This window comes from Rattus norvegicus, chromosome X (assembly GCF_021556685.1).
Source record: "Rattus norvegicus strain SHRSP/BbbUtx chromosome X, alternate assembly SHRSP_T2T, whole genome shotgun sequence".
In the NCBI taxonomy this organism is placed as follows: Eukaryota; Metazoa; Chordata; class Mammalia; order Rodentia; family Muridae; genus Rattus; species Rattus norvegicus.
The window spans coordinates 136476687-136496023 of NC_141554.1; the positions used below are offsets into that span (position 1 = coordinate 136476687).

Genomic DNA, 19337 nt, shown 5'->3' on the forward strand with positions numbered 1-19337 from the left:
AGCCAGAAGAGACTGCACTCTGCACACATCTCTGACGCCAGAGGAAAACACCTAACGCCATCAGGGATCCCGGTGCACGGGGGCTCCTGGAAAAGGCAGTGCAGGCCCTCCTGGTTGCTGCCCTCACGGAGAGCTCATAAGCAACACCCCATGAGCAAACTTGAGCCTGGGGACCAGAGATAACACCAACTTTTCTGCTCCAAGCGACCTGCCTGGTGGACTCAGGACACAGGCCCACAGGAACAGCTGAAGACCAGTAGACAGGAAAGACTACACGCCCGAAAGCAGAACACTCTGTTCCTATAACTGGCTGAAAGAAAACAGGAAAACAGGTCTACAGCACTCCTGACACACAGGCCTATAGGACGGTCTAGCCACTGTCAGAAATAGCAGAACAAAGTAATACCAGAGACAATCTGATGTCGAGAGGCAAGCTCAGGAACCCAAGCAACAGAAACAAATACTACACGGCATCATCGGAACCCAATTCTCCGACCAAAGCAAACACTGAATATCCAAACACACCAGAAAAGCAAGATCTAGATTTAAAATTATATTTGATCATGACGCTGGAGGACTTCAAGAAAGACATGAAGAACTCCCTTAAAGAAACACAGGAAAACATAAATAAACAAGTAGAAGCCTATAGAGAGGAGTCACAAAAATCCCTGAAAGAATTCCAGGAAAACACAAACAAACAGGTGAAGGAATTAAAAACAAAAATAGAAGCAATAAAGAAAGCACAAAGGGAGACAACCCTGGGTATAGAAAACCAAAGGAAGAGACAAAACCCATGATCATTTCATTAGATCCTGAGAAAATATTTGACAAAATTCAACACCCCTTCATGATAAAAGTCCTAGAAAGAATAGGAATTCAAGGCCCATACCTAAACATAGTAAAAGCCATATACAGCAAACCAGTCGCTAACATTAAACTAAATGGAGTGAAACTTGAAGCAATCCCAGCAAAATCAGGGACTAGGCAAGGCTGCCCACTCTCTCCCTACTTATTCAATATAGTTCTTGAAGTTCTAGCCAGAGCAATCAGACAACAAAAGGAGATCAAGGGGATACAGATTGGAAAAGAAGAAGTCAAAATATCACTATTTGCAGATGATATAATAGTATATTTAAGTGATCCCAAAAGTTCCACCAGAGAACTACTAAAGCTGATAAACAACTTCAGCAAAGTGGCTGGGTATAAAATTAACTCAAATAAATCAGTAGCCTTCCTCTACACAAAAGAGAAACAAGCCAAGAAAGAAATTAGGGAAACGACACCCTTCATAATAGTCCCAAATAATATAAAATACCTCGGTTTGACTTTAACCAAGGAAGTAAAAGATCTGTACAATAAGAACTTCAAGCCTCTGAAGAAAGAAATTGAAGAAGACCTCAGAAGATGGAAAGATCTCCCATGCTCATGGATTGGCAGGATTAATATAGTAAAAATGGCCATTTTTCCAAAAGCATTCTACAGATTCAATGCAATCCCCATCAAAATACCAATCCAATTCTTCAAAGAGTTAGACAGAACAATTTGCAAATTCATCTGGAATAACAAAAAACCCAGGATAGCTAAAACTATCCTCAACAATAAAAGGACTTCTGGGGGAATCACTATCCCTGAACTCAAGAAGTATTACAGAGCAATAGTGATAAAAACTTCATGGTATTGGTACAGAGACAGACAGACAGACCAGTAGAATAGAATTGAAGACCCAGAAATGAACCCATACACCTATGGTCACTTGATTTTTGACAAAGGAGCCAAAACCATCCAATGGAAAAAAGATAGCATTTTCAGCAAATGGTGCTGGTTCAACTGGAGGTCAACATGTAGAAGAATGCAGATCGATCCATGCTTATCACCCTGTACAAAGCTTAAGTCCAAGTGGATCAAGGACCTCCACATCAAACCAGATACACTCAAACTGATAGAAGAAATAGTGGGGAAATGTCTCGAACACATGGGCACTGGAGAAAATTTCCTGAAAAAAAAAACACCAATGGCTTATGCTCTAAGATCAAGAATCGACAAATGGAATCTCATAAAACTGCAAAGCTTCTGTAAGGCAAAGGACACTGTGGTTAGGACAAAATGGCAACCAACAGATTGGGAAAAGATCTTTACCAATCCTACAACAGACAGAGGGCTTATATCCAAAATATACAAAGAACTCAAGAAGTTAGACCACAGGGAGACAAATAACCTTATTAAAAAATGGAGTTCAGAGCTAAACAAAGAATTCACAGCTGAGGAATGCCGAATGGCTTAGCAACACCTAAAGAAATGTTCAACATCTTTAGTCATAAGGGAAATGCAAATCAAAACAAATCTGAGATTTCACCTCATACCAGTGAGAATGGCTAAGATCAAAAACTCAGGTGACAGCAAATGCTGGCGAGGATGTGGAGAAAGAGGAACATTCCTCCATTGCTGGTGAGATTGCAGACTGGTACAACCATTCTGGAAATCAGTCTGGAGGTTCCTCAGAGAATTGGACATTGAACTGCCTGAGGATCCAGCTATACCTCTCTTGGGCATATACCCAAAAGATGTCCCAACATATAACAAAGACACATAGTCCACTATATTCATAGCAGCCTTATTTATAATAGACAGAAGCTGGAAAGAACCCAGATACCCTTCCACAGAGGAATGGATACAGAAAATGTGGTACATCTACACAATGGAATATTACTCAGCTATCAAAAACAATGCCTTTATGAAATTCATAGGCAAATGGTTGGAACTGGAAAATATCATCCTGAGTGAGCTAACCCAATCACAAAAAAACACACATGGTATGCACTCATTGATAAGTGGCTATTAGCCCAAATGCTTGAATTACCCTAGATGCACAGAACACATGAAACTCAAGAAGGATGACCAAAATGCGAATGCTTCACTCCTTCTTTAAAAGGGGAACAAGAATACCCTTGGCAGGGAAGAGAGAGGCAAAGATTAAAACAGAGACTGAAGGAACACCCATTCAGAGCCTGCCCCACATGTGGCCCATGCATATACAGCCATCCAATTAGACAAGATGGATGAAGCAAAGAAGTGCAGACTGACAGGAGCCGGATGTAGATCGCTCCTGAGAGACACAGCCAGAATACAGCAAACACAGAGACGAATGCCAGCAGCAAACCACTGAACTGAGAATAGGACCCCTGTTGAAGGAATCAGAGAAAGGACTGAAAGAGCTTGAAGGGGCTTGAGACCCCATATGTACAACAATGCCAAGCAACCAGAGCTTCCAGGGACTAAGCCACTACCTAAAGACTATGCATGGACTGATCCTGGACTCTGACCTCATAGGTAGCAATGAATATCCTAGTAAGAGCACCAGTGGAAGGGGAATCCCTTCGTCCTGCCAAGACTGAACCCCCAGTGAACGTGATTGTTGGGGTGCATGCGGTAATGGGGGGAGGATGGGGAGGGGAACACCCATTGAGAAGGGGAGGGGAAGGGGCTAGGGGGATGTTGGTCCGGAAAACGGGAAAAGGAATAACAATCGAAATGTAAATAAGAAATACTCAAGTTAATAAATATAAAAAAATTGTTGGCGTTTTGCACTAGGTGACATTACACAAAATGCCACATAATAAAGACTATTTAAATATATAGCTTCTTAAAGGTTTATTTGTGATTTTTATGTATGTGTATGTTTGTGCATGTCTTTGAATGTATATTCCATGCAGGCCTGCAAAGCCCAGAAGAAGGTGTCAGATGTGCTGGCACTGGTGTCTGTGCATCTCTGTGAATAGGATACATGCATTCTGACCTGGAGTTGTTTTTTGTTTTTTGTTTTTTGTTTTGTTTTTTTCGGAGCTGGGGACTGAACCCAGGGCCTTGCAAGCGCTCTACCTCTGAGCTAAATTCCCAACCCCGGACCTGGAGGTTTTTAAAAAAAACTAAAATATTATTCTCATAAAAATCCTACTTCCATACTTCAAATTCAAACACAAATATAATTTTTCTAAGAACTCTTCATGGCCATTCTAGACAAGATTTGCTTTTAAACATATTACATGTTTATAATTATTATTGGAAACTTTAAGAAATCACTTAAAGCTTATAAGGCAACTTTCCCTTTCTTTACTTTTGCCTTGATAAAATCCTAAGAATAGCAACCTCACAATGGCTCACACTGGGTGCAGAGGATGAATGTATTATGTGAGAAACATAAAACGATATATTGGCAATGTGAGAAAAGTAAGACATAAGAAGCTTGGTGGATTGAAAAAGCACACAAAAATCTTTAGAACAGAGATTTGAACCTGTATCTTTTAGAGTCATTTGAACAGTGTTTGCTATTCAGGACAAGACTCTCTTCTCTACAGTTTACAAACCCTTTGTTGAGGCAGGGTCTTGCGCAGCTCAAGATGACCATGAACTTCCTACGCAGCTAATACTGGCCCTTTAACTCCTGCCTCTACTTGCCAGTGTCTGAATTTCATGCATGTACCACTACACTCAGTGAAAAGTGTTTGAAAACAGTGAGCTGGGCTTACTGTCTTTCACTCCTAGAAATCTCACAAATTAAGACTTGTTGTAGAATGAGACCTTGTGTTTAGGAAAAGCAAACTCAAGACAATTATTTCATCACCCTATCCATTTTGGTTCTTGGTTATTTTGCTGACTGGATATAGGTTAATATCAAATGAAGCTTTAGCAAAGTGAGAATAAAATTTGATACTGAAGTTACTATAACAATTTTGTTTTGGTTGGATAAATGTAATATAAAAGTTTAAAAGATTATCTATATTCCTCTCTAGTGATATACATCAGATAAGCTAATAGAGAAGCACTTTATTCTGTTGTAAGAAATACCTTCTTTTTAATCTACGTGACATTCTTTCACTATCACTCTAATTTACTTTACATTCAGGAAGAATTTTGTCACAGTAGGAAAAAAACAAAGAATTTTAATGGTTCAATTTCTGTTCCTTCATTGGATATGTACTAGGTACTGAGCATATATAAATCACTATCTCTTTAGTCTTGCCATTTTAAGATACTACTCTATATCACATTTAGCTACCATATATATCATTTATTACATAAAAAGTTTGCATAAATTAATGGTCACCAAATAATAACTACATTTTACAGGGTATTTAACATATCAGGTGACTTCTCTGACTCACAGAAACTATATTAAGACTTGAGAGTTTCACAAGTATTCTAAATGAATGCAAGCTCAGCCACGCGTGGCAGTACAGTCTCTAATTCCAGCACGGAGGAGGCAAGGCAGAGGAGGAAAAGGAGAACAGAAGGAAGGAAGGCAAGGAGGACAGAATAAACTAACTTAGCACAAAGAAATCAGTCTATTATAATGAATATAAAATATAAGATTGAGGGCTGGAGAGATGGCTCAGTGATTAAGAACACTAGCTACTCTGAGTTCAATTCCCAGCAACCACATGGTGACTCACGACCATCTGTAATGAGATCCGATGCCCTCTTCTGGCATGTAGGTATATGTGCACACAAAGTACTTCTACATTAAAAAACACATAAATAAAATACACACACACACACACACACACACACACGATCACAGATGAGAAGCATTCAAGAATGGTTAGCTCTATTTCCACCATATAATATATGCAAAATATACCGTTTTTCAGAAGAAAAACTTTAAACTATGTGTAAGTATGTATGTGGGTCCATGCACACTGTGTTATACCTGTGGAGGTTAGAGGACAACGTGCCAGAGTCAGTTCTCACTTTCTACTATGTGGTTTCAAAAACCATACTCAGATCACCAGACTTAGTGACAATGAACTTTCTTTCCTCGTTGAGCCACCTTGCTGGCTTTTAAAATCTTTTAAGTTTGTTTATTTAATGTCATCTCTCTGCATAATATGGAGTTCATTCTCGAGTTTGACTCTGTGGGTTCCAGGGACCAAACTTAGGTTATCAGTTTGTCTCAAGCACCTTTACCTGCGAACCCATCCTCCGGCTTCCATACAGAAATTTTATATGTGTATTAATGAAGTCTCTTTTTATAGACTTTAAGAAGAAATGTTAAATCAAACCTGTACTCTTTTGCAGTACGTTGGAGGACGGTATATCCTTGGTTGAGTCTAACAGTGAGGCAGAAGAAGCACCTGAATCATCTTGTGGTGAAGTCTTTAAAAAGGTCTGTAAAATGTTAAAATTATTTTGTCAATTATTATAAAAGTAAATGAACGGCATGTTAGTACTACAAAACAGACAGGTTAGAAAACAGAAATGCAATTACCCCTCTCTGCTAAAGTGATCACTGGGTGAGAAGCATATTGGCATTCATTATTTTCATAATTTTCTTAGAAAACTAAAATTAGTCATGAATAAAATGTTAAAATAAAAAGAAAAACCAGCAGTGATAACATTGGCAAGGCAGGTTTCTTTTTCGGTATAACAAGACATACTGAAGGCTTTCAAAGCTCATATCCCTCAACATAATCATTTCATGTCTAAGAATCTGAGTTAAGGAAATAAAAGTTTAACAGAATATTTATAATATCAAAATATAAAAACCTGTGTGTTCAACAAAGGAGGAATACTTAAGTAAGCTTAAAGACTATTATGCATTCTCATGCTTTTGAGGAAGATAAAATGAATGACAAAGAAATATATTCTCAATACAGTATTCAGTGATAATGAGGAATAGATATCAAATATATGTATTATATGGTCCTGACTTACAGACTACACTATCTACAGAAAACAAAACATCAAAATACAAAATGTGTTTCCTTGTTTCTAATCCTTGTCATGTATATAACTTTCACAATGAGAGTGCAAAGATATTGTCTGCTTGTCTTATACATTCAAGCTGAGAGATGAATATACTTTAAGAATTTTACTTTCTTACTAAATTTTATTTTATTTTTTGAGGGAGAGCGAATGAAACAGTTTTTCCAATATAATTCTGCATAGCCTGGAACTGCCTTTGTTGAACAGACTGGCCTCTTCATCCTCCTGTCTCAGTCTTTTGAGTGTTGTCTTCAGCCATAAGCCACCACGTCTGTTTTTGTCCCTAAATTTTCTGATCAGTTTGTTAGAAAGTTAAAGAGACAGAGGCTGGGGAAATGATGCCTCAGTGGTCCTGTGTACTTGTTGCTCTTGCTAGGAAATCTGGATTCAGTTCTCAGAACCTGCACAGGGCTTTATAACTGAATACAACTCTAGTTCCCAGGCATCCAACACCTTTTCTGGAGTTTGTAGGTACAAAACACACACACACACACACACACACACACACACACACACACACACACACACACACACACATTGTACATACATATACACAGGCACTCACAAATATATAAAATAAAAAGCAGTATGGAGACAGCTATTGAAATTACCTAAAACAGACAGTTATAGTGGTACATTAATTTAATCCCAGCATTCAGGAGGCAGAGGCAGGCAGATCTCTGAGTTTGAGGCCAGCCTGGTTAGTTTACAGAGAGTTGCAGACCAGCCAGTGCTACACAGAGAAACCCTATCATGAAAAACAAAAATAAAAATGAACAAATTACTTAAAACGTCCCATTCCTAGAATTTGAGATATAAGTATAACTCATGAAATACAACATGTGCATACAAATATGCCTTAACATACACAGTAACAGTGGCTATAGCTCTTTTGCCCTTCTTTACCAGAAGATCCTCTACGAACTTGCTGTGTTGGGGCTGGAGAGATGGTCAGCAGGATCAGAGCTGGTTGCTCTTCCAGAGGACTCAAGTTTGATTTCAAGCAATCATATTGGCAGCTCACAATCATCTGTAACACCAACTCAAGGGGATCTGATACCCTCTTCTTGTCTCCACTGACACCAGGCACAGGAGAGAGAGAGAGAGAGAGAGAGAGAGAGAGAGAGAGAGAGAGAGAGAGAGAGAGAGAGAGAGAATGTGTGTGTGTGTGTGTGTGTGTGTGTGTGTGTATCACCATGTAGTCCTCAGTGGCTTGGACCTTGCTATGTAGATCAGACGGGCTTCAAACTTACAGACAAACTTGTCTCTGTCTCTCAAGTGCTGGAATTAAAGGGGTGCAATACTACACCTGTCCTTTTATTTAACTATTTAACTGGAAAAGTTACGCCTAAGGGTCAAGTTATTTATATTTCCAACTGAAATAGCCCTCCATATTTTTATTTAAAATATAATTCTTGTAGCTGAATGTGGTGGCACATTCCTTTAATTCCAGAACTCAGGAGGCAGAGGCAGGTGGATCTCTGAATTTGAGGCCAGCCTGGTTGACATATTAGTGCCAGGATAGCTCAGGGCTAAATAAAGAGACACTGTCTCAACACACACACACACACACACACACACACACACACACACACACACACACACACACAGACGCACACGCTTTTAATGTTACATGCATTAAACCCAGTAGTTGTTTTAACTGTACTAATAAAGACCTTATCATCAACATACTCCATTTTAAAAATAGGTAGTTAGTGTGGTTAAATAAGGCTCTAAGTATCCTGTTCTAACTATCCTTTTCATGATGAGGAAGCTGAAATTAAAGCCCAGGTTTATTAAAAAAAAATCAAGGCCTGTGTCCTACAGCCTACTAATTTTTTTTATCTTTCTTAACCAGCCTACTAATTTTAAGCTGCATTACACTGACAGATAATGAGTGCCTTACATTGTGCCACATGCTTTTAAGTCCGGCACTCTGGAGGTAGAGGTAGGCAGAAATCTGTTTAAAATCAGCTAGGTCTAGTTACAGAAGGAGTTCCAGGACAGCCAGGGCTGTTACAAAGAGAAACCCTGTCTCAAAAAAGTCAAGGGGGAGTGTTATGATAATAATCTTTTTCTTTGACCGAAATAATTGTTGGGTAAAGAAGATCATCTAAACATTTTGGAGAGACTGGAGCTCATCAGTTAAGAGCAGTAGCTCTTCAGGAGGACCTGGTTCAATCCCCAGTGCCCACATAGTATCAGCTAACAACTATCTTCAATTCTAGTCTTCAGAAGATCCCAGAACATCTCATTCCCTCTTTTTCCTCTGCAGGCAGCAAGCACATGCGGTATACAGGCAATACATGAAAACACAACACTATACACACCAAAATAAATATTTTTTAATTAAAAAAAAACAGAAAATTCTCACACAATATTCGCAATTCTTTCCAGAACAATTACTTGTCATTTTCTATCCTGACTTCACCTAGAGACTTTTAAAAGCTATTAAGGTGGAAAAGAGCAAGGTCACAGTGTTTTGGTAACATTTTTAATCTCATGAGCTGCTGGGAGTCTCTTGGGGACCTTAAAGTTAGTCTACACAGCTATACTACTGCACAATACTGCCCTAAGGCAATCCTTCCATTTCTTAAAAGTATATACTTAAACGTATGGTCAGATATATGTACAAACCTGAGATAATATGTCTTGAAATCCCATGTCTATTAGTTATTGGTTGGTCTTTGGTGAATCATTTAGGTTCTCTGAGTTTTAGTTTCTTCAATCATAAAATCAGAATAATAGTGACTCCCTTATAAGGATGTCTTAAGAATTATGTAAGAATTACAGATAGTATTTAGCAGGAAGACTTGCACATATTAATAGTTTCCTTCCAAATGTTAAGTATTACTGCTAATTCCTACTTCTATTAAAAGCCTTTCATTATTTTTGTACTTGGGGGTTATTTGGTTGTGTGAGACAGAGTCACACCATGTAGCCCAGTCTAATATCAAACTTACTATGAAGAGACTAGTCTCAAACTCAATCCTCTTGCCCTTAGCCCCTCAAGAACTAGGACTACATGCATGCAACCACCACGATGGCTTAAAACATTTAAAAACTAAACAATGAAAATAGTTTTAAGAATAAACAGCCATGACTTGTTGGAATGATCATCCCAATTAAGAACACCTAAGTTTACTCTGGTAAAAAGTTGATTTTCTGTGGGTTTCTTCTGTACAACAAGCTTTTTAGTTTTATGAGGTCCTACTTGTCAACTGTTGACCTTGATTCCTAGGCAAATGGAGTCCTATTCAGAAAGTCCTTCCCTAGACCTATATCATGTAGAGTACTGCCTATGTTTTCTTCTGGCGATGTCCATGTTTCAGGTTGCAAATTGAGGTGTTTGATCCACTTTGAGTTAAATTTTCATGCAGGATGATAAATATGGATCTAATTTTATTCATCTACATGTGGACATTGAGGTTTCCAGAACCACTGGATAAGGATGCTGCCTTTTTTCAAAGTTATGTCTTTCACCTCTTTGTCAAATACCTGGAGTAGATTATGGGTTACTGGAGCTTGGAAGGGCAAAGGGAGATAGTCAAGACTTTGGTACAAAAAATTCTAGACAAGATAGCCATTGAATTTGACATTGGATCTCTGTAGTGTTGACTTGAATGTATCTGGAATATAAAAATCATACAATATGCTGCCTTTATGTTATATAATTTTGTCAGTGTAACAGTGTTCTTTAACACGATGAAATAAATTTAGTTTAAAAATGAAGCTGAGTATGGTGGCTCATGCTTTTTAATCTCAGCACTCAGGAGGCGGAGGCAGGTAGATCTCTGACTTTAAGGCCATTCCGGATTACATAGTGAGTTCCAAGACAGTTAGAGCTACATAGTAAGACCCTTTCTTGAACAACAAACAAAAACCAAAACAAACAAAAAATCTAAAGAGAATGTCAAAGATAATTTTCTTTGAGTAATTATGGCAGTTGGTTATGACCTTTTTCAACTCTAGCCAGATATATTCTCTCCAATGTGTTCTTGAACTAATTGTACAGTTTAAAAAACAAAAACAAACTTACAGGTTTAGACACAGTCTGGACATCAGAACTCTCTGAAGATTTGGGTGCAGGATAAAAGCTTGGCAAAGCAATCAGTGGATGAGATGGTGGATTTCTGTAGTGCTGATTTGTAGGCTTGAATATATTAGAAAGAGCTATATATGTAAAAAAAAAAAGACCCAGAATATAATGAACATATTGGTATGCAATTGTGCCAAATAGTTGAGTTTAAAATAGTAGAAACTGGAGAGATGGCTTAGCCATTAAATACACCTGCTGCCCTTGCAGAGGACCTGGGTTCAGTTCCTAACACCTAAATCAGGTGGTTAACCACCACTAATTAATTACAGTTCCAGGGAACCCAATTCCCTCTTCCGCTCTTAATGGGCACCTGTACACAAATGGTGCACAAAAACTCATACAGGCACACATATCTACACAAAATACAACACAAACAAATGTTTAACATTAAGACAATACAATAGGGCTGGAGAGATGGCTCAGTGGTTAAGAGCACCCGTCTGCTCTTCCAGAGGTCATGAATTCAATTCCCAGCAACCACATGGTGGCTCACAACCATCTGTAAAAGAGATCCGATGCCCTCTTCTGGTGTATCTGAAGACAGCTACAGTGTATTTATATATAATAAAATAAATAAATCTTAAAAAAAAAAGACAGTACAATAATAAAGTACCTGGACTGAATGAGCCATTCTTTAGTCCCTTTGAAGATGAACCAGGGCTACATCTGTTCAAAATATCTACAAGAATTTTGCAAAAACACATTACTGAAACTAAATATATTAAGATAATATAAAATTGTCTAAAATGTACATATACACCCATTAATAGAAATATATTTATGCCCCTTAATGATGACAAGATTTTATGACTCAATATCTTATAACTCAAAAATCAAGCCCATGCCCAATTCTTATGTATACTTGACACCCCTAGATTTCTGGAAGTTTCATTATGGACCACCTGATTTGATTACTCTTCTTCTGATTCTCAATATCATTACTTGTGTTCTGAAAGGAAAATTATCAGATAACAGATTACATTAAACCTTGATATTAGTATTTGACTAGTTTCAGAGGTTTAAATATATTACTCTAGAAGTCAATCTGGGCCTGACAGAATAGATCATTTCAGATGGTTATCTCTTGTCTTTGTGTAAACATAATTTTCTGATTACCAAGGAATTGTATTCAAATTACAAAGTTAAAAATTTGATTAAAATTTCTCATCTCAAGAAGGTAATATCTAAATTGTGGTTTCTATTGTTGTTGATGAAACACCATGACCAAAGCAACTTGGAGAGTAAAGAGTTTATTTCATCTTATAAGTTGTACTCCATCATTGATGGAAATCAGGGCAGGAACTCAAGTATGACAGGAACCTGGAAGCAAGAAGTGATACCGAGGCCTTGGAAGAATGCTGCTTCTTGGCTTGTTCCTCATTGTTTGCTCAGCCTGCTTTTTTATATCATCCAGGTTCACCCACCAAGGGATGTCATCGCATTGTGTGGAATGGGCCCACCTACATCAATTATCAAGGCTTGCCTACAGGCAAATCTGGTGTGGGCATTGTCTCAATTGAGGTTCTCTCTCCAAAAATGGCTCTAGCCTATGCCAAATTGGCATAAAATTTAACTAGCACAGGCAAAAAGAACAAACATTCCATAAAACCTCAAAAATTATTTTTATCTCCTCATAAAATTGGTAAAATGTAACATAAAAATGGAATTATATGATCACGGAAATAAAACATTTTTATGACAATGTTCCTCAACCTGACCCTTTGGGAATGAAGTATCACGTATTTACACTGTAATTTGTAATAGTAACAAAATTACAGTTATGAAGTAGTAACTATATGAGTAGGGGTCACCACACCATGAGGAACTGTATTAAAGTGTTGCAGCATTAGGAAGGTTGAGACCACTGTGCTATGAGAACATGACAGAAGTCTAGGGAAACAAAACCTTTTTGTCCTCAAATTATTTTATATCATGATTTTTTTGCTACTTTATTTTTGAGACAGGGTCTCAGTATATAGGCCAGACTGGCCTTGAACTCTCAATATTTCTGGGATTATAAGTAATTACAACCCATGCTGGGTTTTGATCTTGTTTTCAGTTTAAGTATTAAACCATCAAGTTGTTCCTACTTTGTTGTGGTTGTAGTTCACTAAAACCTCTTCTTTTTTTGATCATATTTTTTCTTTGGTCATATTTTCTTTAAAAAAATTCTTCCTTATATTTTGAGGATTATTATGACAATCACTTCCCCCTCCCCTTTTCTCCTAAATCGTTCCACCATATACCTCTGTCCTTGTCATCTTTCAAACTCATGGCCTCTCTTTTCATCAACTGTCACATATAGGCATATACATATGTATGTATGTATGTATGTATGTATGTATGTATGTATGTATGTATGCACACGTGTATGGTGTATGTATTCCTAAATATGTAAGCGTAGAGAAAATGCCTCCATAAGATTGGGCTATACATAAGCCTGTAGGCATTTTCTTAATTACTGATAGATGGGGAAGAACCCAGCTCATTGTATGTGTGCCACACCTGGGCTGGTGGTTCTGGATTTTATAGGAAAGCAGGATGAGCAAGTCTAGGGGATCAAGTCAATAAGCAGCACCCCCCCCCCCATGTCCTCTGTATCAGCTCCTGCCCACATGTTCCTGGCCTGTTTGAGTTTCTGTCCTGACTTTCTTCCATGATGAACAGTGCTGTGTCAGTATAAGCCAAATACACTCTTTCCTCACCAACTTGCTGTTTGATCATGCTGTTCCATTATGGCAACAGTAACCCTAACTAAGACAGTAAGTATAACTTGTCAGTCTATATACTTACTTATACTCCTTTATAATAGCTGTACATAAAGGTTTAGCTCGTATATTCCACATACTAAAAATATTAAGGCATAAAAGATCAACAAAATTTTGAATAAATTTAGAAAATCTACTTGAGTTCTGAATTTAAAAATATAGAATAATTTAGAAAACATATTCCAGTAGTTACATCCTGAAACAAATAGAAATAATGGGGTTGGGGATTTAGCTCAGTGGTAGAGCGCTTGCCTAGCAAGCGCAAGGCCCTGGGTTCGGTCCCCAGCTCCGAAAAAAACAAAAAAACAAACAAACAAACAAAAAAAAACAAATAGAAATAATGCTAGCAAAATACTGTTAACAGTTTTTTTTAACTTGATATATATTCAACTTTAAATTGACCTTCATTTTTAATTTAAGAAGCACTCCACTTGGTACTTCACTCTTTGTTACAAAAAAAGTGATACTGAGAATTGTATTATTTAAAATTTTTCTACCTCTGATTAAAGAGTTTAAATGATGAAGTAGTTGTCTGGAGGTGAGAATCCTTACTAGACACAAACAATCTTATTTAGTATATCCTGGCATTTTAGCAAAGCATTTTAAACACTTCCTTTTCTGCCTATCTGAACTAAAAGGAGAAAAGATAAAGAATAAACAATCAGGTTACGGGGCTTCTTTAAAAACTTGGTGGGGGATACTCTGTCCAGGGTAGCAGATAGGCTAACTGCAAATTTTCACCTCTCCCTCCATTTTTCCAGGCCAAATCCCCATTCTCATTCTTAGAGCTGTAGCACACCACCTGTTGTGGCCTCTATACACTCTCTGTCTCCATTTCTAGGGAACTAAACAGATCCTGCTTTTGTCCCTCTTGTGGATCCCCAACTTAGACCTTCCCCATTCCTAAATGTCAGATTCCAATATCTATCTAACACAGTTTACCTGGAACCCCCAGTGACCACACCAATCAAGATCCCAGAAGAATTCTCTATCAGCTAATAAGAGCCAGAAAAGGTAGCAGAAACCAAGGAACAAAACATGAACCCAACAAAGACAAAAACAGATGTCTGCACCTAGAATTACAATCTTCTAAAGCCCAGATGTTTAGACATCAAAATAAAACACAATTAATAGTAGCCAGGACAAGATGTCTCTGCACCAGAGCCCAGCAACCCTATTACAACAGACCCTAGATATTGTAACATAGATGAAACACAAGAAATAGACCTTAAAATGCCCTTTATTAATATGTTAGAGGTCCTCAAGGAGGCCATGAATAGGGTCGTTAAAGAATCTATGGGACTGGAGAGATGGCTCAGTGGTCAAGAGAACTGACTGCTCTTCCAGAGGTCCTGAGTTCAAATCCCAGCAACCACATGGTGGCTCATAACCATCTGTAACGAGATCTGATGCCCTCTTCTGGTGTGTCTGAAGACAGCTACAGTGTACTCATATATAATACATAAATAAATCTTAAAATAAAAAGACTCTATGAAAAGCCAAGTAATGCATGGCACATGCCTTTAATCCCAGCACTTGGGAGGCAGAGGAAGGCAGATCTGACTCTATGAGTTCAAGGCCAGCCTTGTATAGAAAGTAAGTTCCAGGATAGCCAGGGCTATACAGAGAAATCCTACCTCGAAAAATCCCAATAATTAATAATAATAATAATAATAATAATAATAATAATAATAACCAACAAAGAAAATTCAAACTGCAGGAATTTTGGAATTCAAACAGGAACCTCAGAGGCAAGCCTCACTAACAGAATACAAGAGACAAAAGAAAATCTAAGATATTGAAGACTGAATAGAAGAAATGCAAAGTTTGTTCCAAAAAAGTGTTAAATCTTTTTTTTAAAGTGTTAAATCTTTAAAAAAAAAGTATCCTGGCACAAAACATCCCAGAAATCTGGGATACTATGAGAAGAACAAATCTAAAAATCGTAGGAAAATAGGGAAAAGAAATCCAAGTCAAAGGCACAGAAAATATTTTCAACAAAATCATAGATGGAAATTTCTGTAACCTAAAGGAGATGTCTATCAAGGGACAAGAAACATACAGAACATCAAATAGTCTGGATCATAAAAGAATTTCCCTTCAGCACATAATAATCAAAACAGTAAATGTAAAGAACAAAGAAAGAATATTAAAAGCTGCAAGGGAAAAAAAAACAAGTAACATATAAAGACGCCTGACTGCTCAATGGAGAGTGTACAAGCTGAAGAATCTGGGAGGATGGTTACAGGCTCTAGAAGAGTAAATGTGTCAGCCCAGACTATTACACTCAGCAAAACTATCAATTACAATAGATGGAGAAAATAATAGATTCTAGGATATATCCAAAATTAAACAACATCTATTTACAAATCCAGCTGTAAAGAAGATACTATAAAGAAAACTCCAACCTAAAGAGATTAATGCACCCAACTAAATAGAAAGAATCAATAAGCCCAGACCAGCAACTCAAAAGAGGACACATATACCACCTACACCACCACCACCACCACCACCACCACCACCACCACCACCACCATCACCACCGCCACCACCACCACCACCACAACAACTATAACAAAAACAAAATAACAGATATCAGCAAACATTGCTCATTGATATCAATGGTCTCAATTGCCCAATAAAAGACACAGGCTAACAGAATGGATGCAAAAACAGAATCCATCATTCTGCTATATCCAAGAAACATAGCTCAACATCAAGGATAGAGATCACACAGAAAAAAAGGATGGAAGAAGATATTTGAAGCAAATGAATTAGAGAGCAAACCAGTGTATCTATTTTAATATCTGAGAAAAATGGATTTCAAACCAAAGCTAACGGACCTCAAGCCAAAGCTAATCAGAAAAGATAGGAAAGGGCATTGTATAATCAAAGGGAAAAAATCCACCAAGAGGACATTGCAATTATTAAATCTATGCGCCAAACACAAGGGTCGTTAATAAAAGAGCATTAGTACAGCTTATGTCACATACTGACTCTCACACACTGATAGTGGGAGAATTCAATACCTGACTCTTGCCAATAGACAGGTCATCCCCAACAACAAAAAACTACACGTAGAAATGCTGGTGTTAACTGACTTATAAACCAAATAGATAAAACAGATATTTATTGAACATTTCACCCAGACACAAAAGAATATAACTTGTTCTCAGCACATCATAGAACTATCTCCACAATTGGCCAAATACTCAGACACAAGTAAGTCACAATAGATAGGGAAAAATGGAAATAATGTTTTGCATACATCTGACTACCGCAGATTAAAGGGGGACATCAAAAACAAGAGAAAGCTTACAAATTCCTGGAAACTGACCAACACACTCTTGATTGAAAATGAGTCAAGACATAAATGAGAAACTTTCTAGAATTAAGTGAAAACAAACACACAACATACCTAAACTTAGGGGACAGAGTGAAAGTGGTTCTGAGGACAAGTTCATAGCACTACATGCTTATATAAAAAATTGAGGGGCTGGAGAGATGGCTCAGCGGTTAAGAGCACCCGACTACTCTTCCAGAGGTCCTGAGTTCAATTCCCAGCAACCACATGGTGGCTCACAACCATCTGTAATGGGATCTGATGCCCTCTTCTGGTGTGTCTGAAGACAGCTACAGTGTACTTATATATAATAAATGAATAAATCTTTAAAAAAAAATGGAGAGCTCTCCTACCAGTCACTTACCAGCACACCTGACAGTTCTAAAACACAAAGAATTATACCCAAAAGGCATAGACAGAAATAATCAAACTTGAGGCTGAAATCAATAAAATGGAAACAGAAAAATGCACAGAATCAATGAAACAAAGAGTTAGTTCTCCGAGAAACATCAAGATTGACAATAACGTAAAATAACTAAAAGGTGAAGAGAGAAAATCTCAACTAACCAAATAAGAAATGAAAAGGAGGGGCTAGAGAGATGGCTCAGCGGTTAAGAGCACCCAACTGCTCTTCCAGAGGTCAGGAGTTCAAGTCCCAGCAACCACATGGTGGCTCACAACCATCTGTAAAGAGATCCGATGCCCTCTTCTGGTGTTTCTGAAGACAGCTACAGTGTACTTATATATAATTAATAAATAAATCTTTTAAAAAAAGAAATGAAAAGGAGGACATTAAAAGCAGACATCAAGGAACTACAGAGAATCATAAAACATACTTAAAAACCTGTACTGTAGCCTGGAGAGATGGCTCAGAGGTTAAGAGCACTGACTGCTCTCTTCCAGAGGTCATGAGTTCAATTCCCAGCAACCACATGGTGGCTCACAACCATCTGTAATGGAATCTGATGCCCTGATGCTCTCTTTAGATGTGTCTGAAGACAGCTACAATGCACTACTCATATACATTAGATAAATAAATAAATCTTTAAAAATGAAAACAAAACAAAACTGTACCCTACCAAATTGGAAAACCTAAAAGAAAAGGATAATTTTCTTAATAGATACCACTTACCAAAATTAAATCAAAATCAGCTATAACCCCTAGTAAAATAGAAGCAGTTAATTAAATATCCCTATGGTCTTAGTTAGGGCTTTATTGGTGGGAAGACACCATGATCAAGGAAATTCTTTTTTTTTTCTTTTCTTTTTTCCGGAGCTGGGGACCGAACCCAGGGCCTTGTGCTTGCTAGGCAAGTGCTCTACCACTGAGCTAAATCCCCAACCCCGATCAAGGCAATTCTTAGAAAGGAAAACATTAAATTTGAGACTGGCTTACAGTTTGAGAGATTCAGTCCATTACTGTCATGGTGGGAAGCATGGCAGCATGCAGGAAGACATGGTGCTGGAGGAGTCAAGGGTTTTATATATTGATCCAAAGGCAGCAGAAGGGGACAGGAATGTGTTTCACATCAGGTGAAACTTGAGCATTTAAGGCCTTAGCACCTCACCTTCTCAGTGACACACTTCCCCTAACTAGGTCACACCTTATCCAAGAGAGCCACACTTCCTCCAACAGGGCCACACCTCCTAATAGTGCCACTTCCTACAGGCCAAGCATCCAAACACATGAATCTATGGGGACCATACCTATTCAAACCACCACACCAACCAAAAACTTATTTACACTGGAGTCCCCAGGCTGATGCTGGGGATCTTCCTCAATCCCTCTCTACTCTATTCACAGAGTCAGAAAACTGAATCCAGAGCTTGCAAATAAGACTGGAGTCTACCCAGTCTCTTCCCCGTCTCTGCCTCTTAAGAATTAAAATTATAGGAAGGCTGCCATTCCCACCTGGCATTTACATGGGGATCCAAATTCCAGGATTCACACTTTTGGCTTGCACAGCAAGTGCTTTAATTGCTAAAATATTCCCTAGCCTTACCTTTTCATCTAAGCTCATTTCAGAACAAATACAACATGTACTAAAAATAAAAAAGTCACCGGTTTGTCCCATTCAAAACAACAACAACAACAACAACCGCCATCATATGAAACTTCATTGAAATAAATGCTTACTTGAAATGGCTGGTTTGGAACTTGATATCTCTCCAACAAAGATCAACTCATCATCATCATCATCATCATCTTTATTTTGACTTTCTTCTACTTTCTGCTGCCATGGTTCCAACTCTTCTTCTTCACATTCCATGATAAGTTCAGCCATTTTTGAATTATCTAATTTCCAAGAAGAGAGATAGAACCCTTATATATTTTTCTTGTATTTTTATTAAATTGGTTATTTCTTAC

General features: G+C 37.8%; 1 protein-coding gene across 6 annotated transcripts in view; it reads right to left on the minus strand.

Annotated features, from left to right (window-relative positions):
* Positions 1-19337, minus strand: part of Zfp280c (zinc finger protein 280C) — a 63626-nt gene that overhangs the window by 29987 nt on the left and 14302 nt on the right. For all 6 annotated transcript variants that reach the window (NM_001427656.1, XM_087599642.1, XM_087599640.1 and 3 more), the window contains 4 exons: positions 19107-19265; positions 11472-11537; positions 10799-10932; positions 6057-6162 (listed from right to left, as the gene is read on the minus strand). In NM_001427656.1, coding sequence (NP_001414585.1) covers positions 6057-6162; positions 10799-10932; positions 11472-11537; positions 19107-19265 — 465 coding nt within the window. The remainder of the gene's footprint in view (positions 1-6056; positions 6163-10798; positions 10933-11471; positions 11538-19106; positions 19266-19337) is intronic.